We start from the raw sequence: 13,232 nt of genomic DNA on the forward strand, positions 1-13,232 counted from the left end.
GCGGGCGCCCCGATGACGTCACTCCAAGGCTGCCGGCTCAGCGCGGGGCGTGACGTCACGCGGGCGGGCCAGGCCACCATGAGGTCACCTGGTGGGTGCGGCCAGGCCGAATCCCCAGTGTCGTCACGGGAGGGGGCGGGGCCAGAGCGTGTCAGCGAAGCCGAATCAAAACAAGCCCGAGACCCGCCTTTTCCCTCCGGCTGGAGAGCGTCTTGCTCGCGCCCCGAGACCGCGGCGCCCGCGCGGCTGCGAGCCTCGGGTGACCGCGCGCCGGCTTCAGGAAGCCGGGGAGGGCGCGGCAGCCGGGATGGCGCGGCGCGGGCCGCGCGGCTAGACGGGCGCCAGCGGAGCCGCCGGCCCGCGCCCTCCGTTCTCGGCCTCCAGAACCCGGCGTCGCGCCGCTGGGAGCCGCCTTCACCGACGCGGGGCACCTGGACGCTCGCGAGATGCCCAACCCCAAAAACAGTAAAGGCGGCCGCAAAAACAAGCGCGCCAACAGCAGCGGGGACGAGCAGGAAAATGGAGCCGGGGCCCTGGCAGTGGCGGGCGCGGCGGGCGCGGCGGCCGGGGGGGCCCTGGCGGCGGCGGCCGGCTGCGGAGCGGCGGTGGCGGGCGCACCCGGCACCGGGGGCGCGGCGGGCGCGGGAGGCGCGGGGCCGGGCGCCGCCAACGCCGCGGCCGCCGCGGGGGCTGCAGCCGCGGGCGACGCCAAGAACGGTAAGTCGGGTCCAGTCGGGCGAGCGCCAACTTCCTCACCGACGGGGACGGCGCGGCGGCGGCGGGGCCCAGGGTGGCGCGGGCGATGCGTGGACAATGCGAGAGTCAGGAAGTGCTCACCCCGCCCCTCCGCCCCGCCGCGGCTGCCCCTTCCCGGTCCCCACGCACGTTGGCGGCGATCGATCAGCGGCCCCGGCTCGGTGTCCGCGCGGCTCTCCGGTCACGCGCCTCGGGCAGCCTGCGCCCCAAACTCCGAGGGGCTTTCGGGTCCCCGGTCGGGGCGGCGCTCTCCTTGGGCCCTGCCCGTTGTGCCCGCGCTAGCAAAGCCGAGTGTGTGCCCTAGACCAGGGGGGAGGAAGGAAGGAAGGAAAGAAAGAGCTGCTCAAGTTGAGAAGAATGGTCCGATTGAAAACTTAGGCACCAGTTCCTTCTTCCCTGCTCCCCTCACCCACCCGCCTTCCCCTCCCCTGAGTGAAGGGGAGCCTCAAATCCCAGTCGACCGGGGCTTGCTGTGTTGATTGCCACAGGTGAAGAGGCCCCGAGACAGTTTTACTGTAGGGTGTGTGTGTGTGTGTGTCTGTCGCTGGGTTGAGGGGGCGGGGGTGTGCTCTTTAATTTTGCTCGCATGAGGAAGGAAGAGAATCTGAACTTGACTTCCGTTCTCAGCCTGGAGTTAAAAAAAAAAATCATTATTTAATTCTACTTCACATTTTAGGAGGAAGCTTAATAATCTGAATGCACCTTTTGAGGGAGCATTTAAGGAATAGTGAAGATGCCACAGGATTGCCGTTGTCACTGCAGAGAGACAGTCTTATAGCGTGCTGGGCAAACACTTCTTCGAACTTGGGCAGTTCTTTGAATTCCTCTGGTCAAGCAGGTTTTCAGGGCAGGGAATATAGGTATATTTTAATGAAGAGAGATTGGGTTCCTAATATCTGACTTTTAACTTGTAGGTTTCAGTTTCCAAAGCCCTTCTTTAGATAGATCGCTTACTTTCTAAACAGGTGAACTACACTTAGAGGAACGCTGAAGATTAGCCTATTAGAACCTTAGGCCCCGTTGGCTATATCTCCGCAATTTTGAAATAGGAAGGTTTTCCCCGTACCCCACCCCCCCCCCCCCCCCCACCCCCAGGAACAAACATCCCATTTGTGAATGTTTGAAAAGTCAAAATTCCGCTAGACCGTCTTTGGCGTGTTCTTTTTTTTTTTTTTTCGTGAAGGAGCATGTAGTCGCTCAGCTATCTGACTCTTTGCCACCCCATGGACTGTAGCCTGCCAGGCTCCTCTGTGAAATTCTCCAGGCAAGAATACTGAGTGGGTTGCCGGTCCCTTCTCCAGGGATCTTCCTGACCCAGGGATCAAACCTGGGTCTCTGCCTTGCAGGCAGATTCTTTACCTTCTGAGTCACTTTAATGGACCTCCCCCGCCCCCCCTTTTTTTTTGTTCTAAACTTCATCTTGGTATTGATGTGGCAGAGGAGAAAGAAGAGACTCCTTGCTCAGCCATTCAGTTTTGTCATCTTGGGAAGAACAGCTGTTCTGAGCCTCAATTTCCTACCCTGAGAAATTGAGAAAAAAGAATTACACTGATTGTATTGGCTCCCTCAGGAAGTTATCATGAGGCTCAGAGTGTCCTTTCTCTACCCAGTCCCCAGTACTTGTTGTTTTAGAGGCTGGTTACATTTGTAACAAGCTTAGTCAAGTTTGTCAAGGAAAGTAAGTTATCAGTGAATGACATTCAAAAGATACTTAGCATTTACCATGTTACAAGTACTGTGTTAAGTATTAAAGGACAGGTGGCAGTCAAGAAAGGACCTCCTGGTCCTCACCGGAGCTTGCATTTCTGGGGATGGTTGGGAGCCATCTGCTTGAATGTTTCAGGTTGACTTACTTTTATTCTTTCTTCAAAAGATAAGACCTGGTAAAGGTGGTGTGAGGGAATGTTTTCCTTAGGCTGTGGTTATGGTGCCCCTGTTACTGCTTTCCACTGAAGTGGCAATCTCAGGTATATTAAGCAGTTCTGTGTATATCTGTGTGAAGGTATGTATTTGTGATTTGGAGCTTGTTTTATTACATGAATGGGGGAAAAGAAGAAATGGGCCAAATATCGCAATAATCACACTTAGAGAAGGTACAAACTTATGTTAGAGCAGTGAGTTGCAATTTTTTTGTTTTTAACATTTGTTCATTTATTTCTTTGGCTGCTTTGTGTCTCAGTTGGGCATGCAGGATCTTTAGTTGCAGCATGTGGGATCCAGTTCCCTGGCCAGGGGTTGAATCTGGGCTCCCTGCACTGGGAGCACGGGTGGAGTCCTAGCCACTGAACCACCAAGGAGTCCCCAATGAGTTGAATTTTATGATGTAGAATTCTTGATTCTGACATGGTGTGAAATCTCAGTGAATGATCCACCTTATTGTGAAGAATCTCTCACTGCAGTTGATGATAATTACACATGGGTGCTGAGGTCTTCTGTGTGCAAAATTGATAAATAAGGAAATTATAAATGCTTTTTTGTTCTTTTTTTTTTTTTACCATTTAAAGATGTGTTTTTTAATGTGGACGTGGGAGAAGTGGCATTGGTGAATTTTTAAAGGAAGGGGCAACTGATACGTGCAGCCTCTCAATCAACTGATAAAACCCACTTTTCTTTAAATTTCAGGATGACATTAATTGAACTCATAGTATTTCTAAGTCAATTTTTTATTTAGCTGTGACATTAAATTTCATAATTATGAATATTACACATCAGTTATTTCAAGAGTGTAGTACATTTACATTATTAAACTTTTAAATGATTTGCTCTAACTGTTCAAGTCAGTTGTGATCTACCTCTGTAAGCATTCAAACTTTATGACTTCACCTAAAGTTAATAGTATTTATTTGTATTTGTTTGGAGTTCATAGAATGGTTTTATGTCTTGTGCTTCCTGGGCAGCGTGGACACCAGGGCAGGGTAATATTGTTCTTAGTTTTTCACTATTAGTCAGTAGTTATTTATAACTACTGATTCTATAAAAAAAGATTTGGTGGTTAGGGAAACCTTGAGGAAGCCATGGCTGGGTTATAGTTGAAGTTAAACTACTTGAAGTTAGGCTTCTTGGTTAAGTTGAATATTAATTGTAAGGACTTTGTACCCCTAAGAAGAAATTAATTAGTACATTTTCAGATACTGGTTTATGAAGTTTTTGTGGGCATTGGAGTAAAAGATGAAGCGCTGTCCTCATTCTACATAGTAAACATCTGTCTGCACATATTGCAACATTTTGATTGTAGATGGACAAGATTTGCAGTGATTATTTTTAGGATCTAGTAATCATGCAGTAGATTATACCCATGTATAGTTTCACTCTGGAATTCTGGTTCTATAAGGCCACTGGTTTTTGCTTGAGGCCTAAAAATATATGACCCCTTGGTCATAGTATCTACTTTTTAATGGGCCTGGATCTCAAATCCTTTTTATAAATTTCTGTTTTAGGGATGACCATGGTTCACCATTCCATTCATTCCTGACTGCCGCCAGAACCTCTGGGCTGCTGAGTTTGCCTTCATTCATTCAACCATTCATTCATTATTCTTTGTAGTAGATTGGGTTAGTTTACTCAGTGATTGATCTTGCATTTATTATAATGTTATGTATAATATAACATAATATAATATTATGTATAATATAACATTATACATAATATTAAGCTGATGTTTAAGCTCCAATACTTTGGTGACCTGATACAAAGAGCCAACTCATTGGAAAAGACCCTGATGCTGGGAAAGATGAAGGCAGGAGGAGAAGAGGGTGACAGAGGATGAGTTGGTTAGGTAGCATCACTGACTCAATGGACATGAATTTGATCAAACTCCAGGAGATAGTGGAGGACAGAGGAACCTGACGTGCTAAAGTCCATAGGGTCCCAAAGAGTCAGACGTGACTTGGCAACTGAACAACAACAATATATAATATAATATATATATATGTGTGTGTGTGTGTATGTGTGTATATATATATTTATATATATATATAGTGGCTGACTTGCATGATACGAGCCTACTAAGGGTTAGCCACTCATGTTAGATTCTGGAAATAGTCTTTGAGACAAAGATTTACCTGCTAGATGTTTACTGGATGTGCTCTTTGCATCATTAATGGTCAGGGAGTGAGGGAAGCAAGACTGAGCAGAGGGAGGAGCTGAGCTGTGATGCAGAGGGAGCTCTGGAGCTCTGCTGGCCCTCCTGAGTACCTTGAGGCATGTGAGTGGGGTCTTAACTACCCCCTCTCAACCCCACATACACATTGGTTGGTCACTGGACATGGGGTACCCTCAGGAAGAGGGAATGATCTGGGAGGGGGGTGACAACTGTTAGCTGTAGGGCTTCTGTGGACATTGCAGCAGAGTAGTAAGTACAGGTACATCACTGTTTTTAATGATTGCATATAATATACCATTGTGTGTCTATATCTTGGATAAACTGATCATTCTCCTCTTTTTTGATCTTTAAGTTCTTATTTGTATATCTCTAAGCATTATTGGAGAAGACAATGGCACCCCACTCCAGTACTCTTGCCTGGAAAATCCCATGGATGGAGGACCCTGGAAGGCTGCAGTCCATGAGGTCGCTAAGAGTCAGACATGACTGAGCGACTTCGCTTTGACCTTTCACTTTCATGCATTGGAGAAGGAAATGGCAACCCACTCCAGTATTCTTGCCTGGAGAATCCCAGGGATGGAGGAGCCTAGTGGGCTGCCATCTATGAGGTCGCACAGAGTCGGACATGGCTGAAACGACTTAGCAGCAGCAGCTTTGACTTTTCACTTTCATGCATTGGAGAAGGAAATGGCAACCCGCTCCAGTATTCTTGCCTGGAGAATCCCAGGGACGGAGGAGCCTGGTGGGCTGCTGTCTATGGGGTCGCACAGAGTCGGACACGACTGAAGCGACTTAGCAGTAACAGCAGCAAGCATTATTCAGTTACTTCTTTAAGATAAACTATTACCTGTAGACTTGCTATGTCCAAGAATATACACTTTGTTATGACTTTTAATACATGCCTGGAGATTGCCCTATGGAAAGGTTGTACCATTTTAACTTCACTGTGGTCAGAGTGCCCTTTCCCCACGGCCTCTTCAGTTTCTGGTTCGTACTGTTTGAAAGATGTGCTGGAGAATTGCTGGTACTCTCTAAACTTATCAGCAGTAGGGAGGCCCTGTTTAGATTCAGAGCCTGGAGCAGATGCTGCCATACTTGGGGGTATTTTCCAAGGCTGCATTTATTTCTCCTGTGCTCTTTAGTGATCTTGTTAGCCATCAGATCAACAAGGATTCAACAAAATACCTAATAATGGTAAATGGTATCTTACTAACTGGTCCATGGGATCACAAAGAGTCAGACACGACTCAAGATTGAACGTGCATGCATGATCGTTAGTGAGGATACAAGCATAAGCTTTTGAAATTCTTGCTGCACTGTTATTCTAATCTTAAAAAATAAGCCCTAGAATTTTTTGTAAGTTTTAGTCAAAACGTGATGTTTGAACAGACCTGTGTGTAACCCAAGGTGCCACAACTTAAGGGCAAAGTGACCTAACCTCTCTCAGCCTTCATTTTCTGAACACAACCCTTTGGAGTGTTTTTGCAGATTAAGAAAAATGGTATATGTGAAAGATCTTGGCATAGGGCTGGGCAGATATGAACACTATTAACAATGTCAAAAGTTTTGTGATTTGTTCAGCCTTATCCAGTTACAAAACTTGTTAAATTATTCTGTTGAGAACAGACAATGAGAGACAATAAGCTGATTTCTTAATGTAGAAAAAGACTGTGGTATCATACAGATAATTTTATTCAGGCATTGATTTGACTATACATGATTTTCTATTCTTCCCTTATCATCTCTCTTTTTCCATAGTTTACCTGGAAAAATCAGAGGATTTAGCCAAAAGAAAAAAGTAAAAAGCAAACTGTGAAAATGGTTTCCTCTTCCTTTCTTCATTCATTCAGTTATCCATCTAGTATGTATTGAGCGCCTGCTAGGCGCTGTGTCAGGGCACTGTGTTAGGCTCTGGGATTACAGGGACAAAAGAATCAGGCCCTGGGGGCGTATGGCTTAGTTGGGAGTCCTTACGGAAATGAATGAGAGTAGGTTATTGCATGTACTACACAAAGGCAGCTGTGGAATAAGGAGCAGGAACTTGTGAGGTGGTCACGTATTGGATTAAAGTTGGGGCTCGTGTCTGAGGACATGGGCAAATGAACTGAGCACATAGAAGTAAAGAGTAATTCAGAGGAGGTGAGGCGCTCCGGGTGTTCTTTGGGGATCATCTGGGGCTTAATATTATTAATTAAAGATCCTTTGCTCTCTCCAGGAAGCAGCTTGAAAGTTCATTCATTAGCTCCTGTGTTTGTTTGTTTGCTCATTCACTATTTTGTTCATCTGCGCACTCATGCATTTACTAAACATTTATTTTGTGCCCACTGTCTTCTATGACTGGAAGTGTAACATTGAATTATACATGGAGACATCAGAATCTGCATGGCTCATGGAAACTGGGAGAGAGACATGTACATGTCAGGGGTAATGATCATAGGTGCCCAGTACAAGAAAGGATTTGTTTCCTGCAAGAGGGGGACCTTTGAGCTGAGTCTTGCAAGAAAAGAAGCAGTTAGCTCTGAAAGCAGAGGAAGGATGTTTTGGGGGTGGCTGGAGGAGGTGGGCAAGAGCTTTGAGTTCTGGTTGCTGCTGTAGTAGTTCATGGCTGGTGTGAGGCTCGGTGGTGGAAAGGAAATGGGTCCAGACAGTCAAGTCTGGGTGCTTTGTCACCAGTACAGAACCGTCCCTGAGGTTTATAAGCAAAGACATGATTGGTTGAGCCTGCAAAGGGGAATGATCATCAATTGGCAAGCTTGTAAAGTTGTTTATTTTAACATCATGGGTATCTTTCGGCAGTCTTTCTTTTATTACAGCTAATCATGGTTTGGTGGTCCAGCCTGCCACTGACCGTTGATTGTGATTTTTTAGTAAAGTAGTGGGCACACAGCACACACTGCTTTTCTGTACAGCAAGATGAAAGTGTGACAGCCCCAAGGAGAAGTCTCTTAATTGTGGGCACCAGCACCCTGATGCTCTGTCAGCCATGGGAGGTCAGCTAATTGAGGTGAACTTCAGAGAACCTGACGCCAAGGGAGGGCTGGGCACCATATGAGCCGAAGGGCTTCCTCTGGATGGAGGGGTTGTCGCTATGGTTTATTTTTCACATGTTGATAGAAAGTGTCTTATCTCTGTGCTAGGTTGGACTAATTATATTTGTCATTTTATTTTTTATCCTCATCGAATCAGTTTTAAAACAATAAAGTCTGGTGAGGGAGATGTCATTATTTTATACAAAGTGACTGTGTTTTTAAGTCTGTGTGTTTCAGAAAGCTTCCATTTCTCAGTGGTTGGTGAAATAGTAGCTTGCTTTATTTAATCAACAGGATGCTTTAGCTCAATTGTACTTGAGAGGTTTTTGTAAACTGGCAAAAAATAAGTAGCATTTCTAATTCTTAATTGTATGTTCTGATTTATCCGAAGTGGATAGAAAAACAAATTATTTCTGCTAAATTATACTTAGGAGGATAGTACTTGAAAGCATTCTAAAAGTTAGAAACAAGAAAGATATTAAGAGGAAGTTTAAAGAAAAGTGAAGAACTTAAAAAGGAAGTGTTAAATGTTAATCATATCACTGTTTAGAATAATAAGAACGTTTGCGTGGTTCTCAAACGTACACAAAGTGCAGTATATTGAGGCTTCACTGATTCAAATTGTCAAGGAGGAAAAACTTTTCTTCTCCCCTCTTAGGTTCATGATTTTGGGACTTGCAAATTAAACTGACAGAGTAGCAAGAGAAAAGACAGATTTACTCACAGACAAAACTGTGACTCAAAGGGGTGGTTAGACTTTGTGTCTTATATACTATCTTAATAAGAGATGGGGAGGGGAGAAGGGTTCTTCTAGGAAAGCAAGTGGCTTCTTAGTAAGAGTAGGGGAGAGGGAGAAAGGGTGCCTGTAGGAAAAAAAATGAATTTTTGAAGAGCTCAGTGGGCCCTAAAAGAATACATGGGTGATGATCATTTTGTGATAGTGTGTGTTTAGGTGTGGTGTGGAAACTTATTTCTGATGGTAAAAGTCAGTCTTCTCAGGTTGCTTTTGAAAGGGGATTTATGACAATTGAGTTCTTTTGAGAGACTCTGTTTTTAGGCAGAGATTTCAGGAACTCAAATGCCTTCAGCTTAAAAAAAATTTTAGGCCAGAGTGGCAGATTCTGAACCCCTTCAAAACTTGTTGAAGTTCAGTATCACCCCTATAATAGCAGTTACAAAAGATAGTGCTATAATTCTGGATTTCTGTTTTTCATTTTATTGGAAATTTATTGGAAATAGATGGCCTTAAGGCATATGCCTTTACAAACTGAGAGGGTAAATTAGGCAAAAGTTAGGAAGATATCAACTTGCTCCTATAAGTAAAGAAGATATACTCGTCAAATTTCAAATGGCTGTTTCTCCCAGGGGTTAGTATAAGTTTGATACCTTAGATCATGTCTCTTCAAATCATAAAAGCATCTCAGGAGTCTTTTGACACTAGTATTGAAACTAAATCACAGACTATTTTAGGTTTCTAAATGAGCACTCCTGAATGTGACAATTACATCAATATAATATTTAGTTGAACTGTAGAATTTATTAAAGTGACACATTACTTGTAATGCCTGACAGACCTCAGTGCCTGGACAGAAATGGAGGGAATGGGCAATGGAGGGAATCAGGGTCTGGCTGTTTTTTGATTGGCAGCAGGTGCAGTCTGTAATCTGAGAGGCTGAACCTAGGATGTTAGGAACAGACGCAGTGCTGCCAGAGGCCACGAGAGTCCCTGGCACTGGAAAAGAGGAAGCGTTTTTCTGTGGTGGAGGCAGAAACGAGCATCTCTGATACGCAGAGCAACTTGGAGAATTCTTCCACTTCACCTCCTCAGATCTGTTCTTACTGGGCAGTGCTTACAAGTTGGAGTATTGTTAATCCTATAATGATATGTATTGGGCATTTAGTTTTACAAATGCTGATGATGTGTTGTGGTTCAGTAGCAAATTAGGTAAAATGCCTGGATGGTAGTTATGTTGGGGCTGTAGAACCCCTGGAACCCATAGAAAGCAGGAGCAGTTATTGCCGGCAACAGGAACAGTGATCACTCCCTTATGGAGCTCTGCCTGGGAGCCAGGTGGGACCCCCTGCCATCTGCAGTCTGCATTGGAGGACAGGGACACTAAGCTCCAGAAATGGCCTCCCTCTCTTTTTGCAGAAAAGGCACACTGGTGTTGGAGAGATGTGCTGGACCCTGATGTTGCAGTCAGATCTTACATGATACTGGGTCTGTTTTGACTGATATGCAAACCTGTGTATGAATAATGAACAAATTTTTAAGTAGAGGGCTTAAATTTAGTATAAAAACATTAGAGGAAACAATCATTGTTATTGTTGTTTAGTCACTAAGTTGTGTTCAACTCTTTTAGACCCCATGGACTCTAGCCTGCTAGGCTCCTCTGTCTATGGGGTTTCCTAGGCAAAAATACTGGAGTGGGTAGCCATTCTCATCTCCAGGGGATCTTGCTGATCCAGGGATCGAACTCGGGCCTCCTGCATTGCAGGCAGATTCTTTACCGCTGAGCCACCAGGGAATCCCAAGAAGGCAATAGGGCCATTTAAATTACTTTTAAAAGACCTCATGCTTATCTTTCTGGTACCTGAACTGAAATTAAATTTGTGAAACAAGAAAACACTTGACCAAGGAAGCACTTAGCTTACATGTTGTACACTCATGTTAATTTGATCCTGCTCATGATAGAAGGACTTCCTGGTCTTGGGATGGCGGAAACAGGACATCTGTATGGACACTTCCAGTTCTTAATGGATCACAGTTCATAGCGAGGATGCGATTGTCTTCTTTAGGCTGAAGTTCTAGAAGTGAGATCACTGGTCACCAGGCATGTGATTTTCAAGGCTTTGATGTATGTTGCCAAACTGCTGTCCAGAAAGGGTTTCCCTCTTTCCACTAACTCTGGCGCTGCATGGAGTGCTCCATTTGCCACACTCCTCCACTGGGAGTTTGATAACCACTTTCACCTATGCCAATCAGATAGGTGAAAAATCATATCCCATTGTAATGTTCATTTCCATTTGTTGAATTGCCAGCTGAGTGAATGTCTTTTTATGTGTATACTGTTCATTTGTGTTTTTTCCTGTTTGTGTTTTTTGTCCATTTAACTAATGGGCATTGATCAGCACAAGGTCTTTGTATATTCAGGATACTTTTTGACACACATTTCTCCTGGCTTATTGTTTATCTTCTTACCTTATTTGAAGCATCCTGGCTGGTTAGAAATGTTATAGATTTGTACGATCCCAGAAGAGACTCTGATGCTGGGAGGGATTGGGGGCAGGAGGAAAAGGGGACGACAGAGGATGAGATGGCTGGATGGCATCACTGACTCCATGGATATGAGTCTGGTTGAACTCCGGGAGTTGGTGATGGACAGAGAGGCCTGGCGTGCTGCGATTCATGGGGTCGCAAAGAGTCGGACATGACTGAGCGACTAAACTGAACTGAACTGAACGATCCCAGAAAATCCACAAAGAGATAGAAACTCAAGAGAAAGATAAGAGAGAGTGGGAAAGGTTGTCTGTAAAATTACTTGTAGGAAAAGCAGTTCGGGCCTGGCGTCAGGGTAGTGACTGAATTCATTTGGGTGTCAGTGCACAGTAACACTGTTAGGTTTGTGAGGTTCTGTTTCCTTCTGTTTGTGAGGTTCCTGAGGTTCTGTTTGTATTTAATTTGCAAGGCTTTGTTTCACAGAATTGGTTATAGTTCCTGTCACCCTCCTTCACCTCCTCCCTGACCACTCCTGTCCATGGGAGCTGAGCTACCATGCTCAACACCTGTTGTTTCCTGCACATTCTTAAAGTCCCCTGCAGTTTTTATTCCAGCCAGTTCCAAGGACTTTGAAACTTGTAGATAAAAGCTTACTATTTACTTATCACCTCTGCTACAAACTGAGGCCGCTTATGGCTAAGTTCCCTGTAAATTTCCTGTGATCATAAACTTAAATGCTGAATTATAGGAAAGTTCTCACTTTTTTCATTCTGGCACTTGCATTGAAATTACATTTCTGTGTTAAGAAAGTGAGAGCACAGAACTCACCTGGACCAAGAGTTTATTTGTGCCCTGTTCATCACGCTGATCCAGTCTGCCCTGTGTTTCTCAAATGCCTGTGACTTGCAGGAGATTCCCAAACTTACTGCTTTTTTGAAGAGTATGAGATTTGAGAGACCCAGGTCCTAGCTTGAGGTTTGCCATTTTGCAAGGCTGATGGAGCTTTCTGAGGCCAACTGTTCTTATCTGTGGAAAGCAGGATAAGACGATATTGTGTATGACTAACTCCTTGCAAAAAACTGTATTGCTGTTTGAAAAAGCCCATGGTTGTGTCATGCTTCGGGGTTTTGGGTGTTTTGTAGTTGGTGTTTTGGTTTTCTGTTTGTCATGTGCTTGTGTGTCTGCTTCCCCTAGTGCTGAATGCATGCTCTGATTTGTTGGAAGAACCTGGGGCCAACCTGGGCTTTGCCCCACAGCTTGCAGTACATGTTGCTCTTCCAAAATGCTGATTCTACTTCCTTGGGAGAGCCTTTCATTTCTCTGCAGGTTCAGGTCTGCTAGCTCTTGCTGTGTGGGTTTTCCCAAGGAATCTGCAGTGTTTACCTGCTGGTCTCACTGAGCGCCCTCCTTGAGTGGACTCCTCTAGGGTTTCTGACCCACTGAGGGGAAGGCCTGTGGAGGCTGAAGCCATGGGGCGGGTGCTTTCACCCAGCCTGAGTGGAGCTGACTTGTGGATTGTTTCGTTGTGATCTGTGAATCATCTGTCTCCAGATTTCATTATAACCACAAACTGTGCTGTGGTTTTAACCATTTGATCAGAGAGCCTTGCTTTTGGCCTGTTGTACTGCATGATTCGCACTGTTGCGCCTGTGTCTGTAATCATGCCTTCTTTAGTTTGTGTCCACTCACTTCAGGCCTTTGTGCTCCCTGCTCTTTACCAGCCTCTGGGTTTCTGTGGAGTAGGAGTTTGTGTTGTAAAAGCATTTGGGATACTTTCATAACACTGCGTGCATGCGTGCTAAGTTGCTTCAGTCAGTCGTGTCCGACTCTGTGCGACCCTATGGACTACAGCCTGCCAGGCTCTTCTGTCCATGGGATTCTCCAGGCAAGATTACTGGAGTGGGTTGCCATTTCATTCTGCAGGTCATAACACTTTGGGTTGTTTCCTTACCTCCCTTTAAGATTTTACATCTTAAATAAGATTAAAGAATTGTGAATGTGCCAAATTGTATTATGGATTTTAACAAGATGACTTCTACAGGCATATGACACTTGGTATGTATCAGTGTCTGTGTGTTTATATAAATGTATGGATGCGTTGTTTTTTTTTTAATTTTATCTTTAA

The 13,232-nt window shown here is 44.7% G+C and overlaps 1 protein-coding gene across 2 annotated transcripts in view; it reads left to right on the forward strand.

The window, feature by feature from the left end:
- The first annotated feature begins 295 nt into the window (after positions 1-295).
- HECA (HECA ribonucleoprotein granule regulator) overlaps positions 296-13,232 on the forward strand; it is a 45,031-nt gene continuing 32,094 nt past the window's right edge. For both annotated transcript variants that reach the window (XM_086318089.1, XM_086318090.1), the window contains exon 1: positions 296-717. In XM_086318089.1, the coding sequence (XP_086174215.1) occupies positions 447-717 (271 nt within the window). In that variant the 5' untranslated portion in view covers positions 296-446. The remainder of the gene's footprint in view (positions 718-13,232) is intronic.

This window comes from Bos grunniens, chromosome 9, assembly GCF_055505025.1.
Source record: "Bos grunniens cultivar Pamir isolate PY7600 chromosome 9, Bosgru_T2T1.0, whole genome shotgun sequence".
Lineage (NCBI taxonomy): Eukaryota > Metazoa > Chordata > Mammalia > Artiodactyla > Bovidae > Bos > Bos grunniens.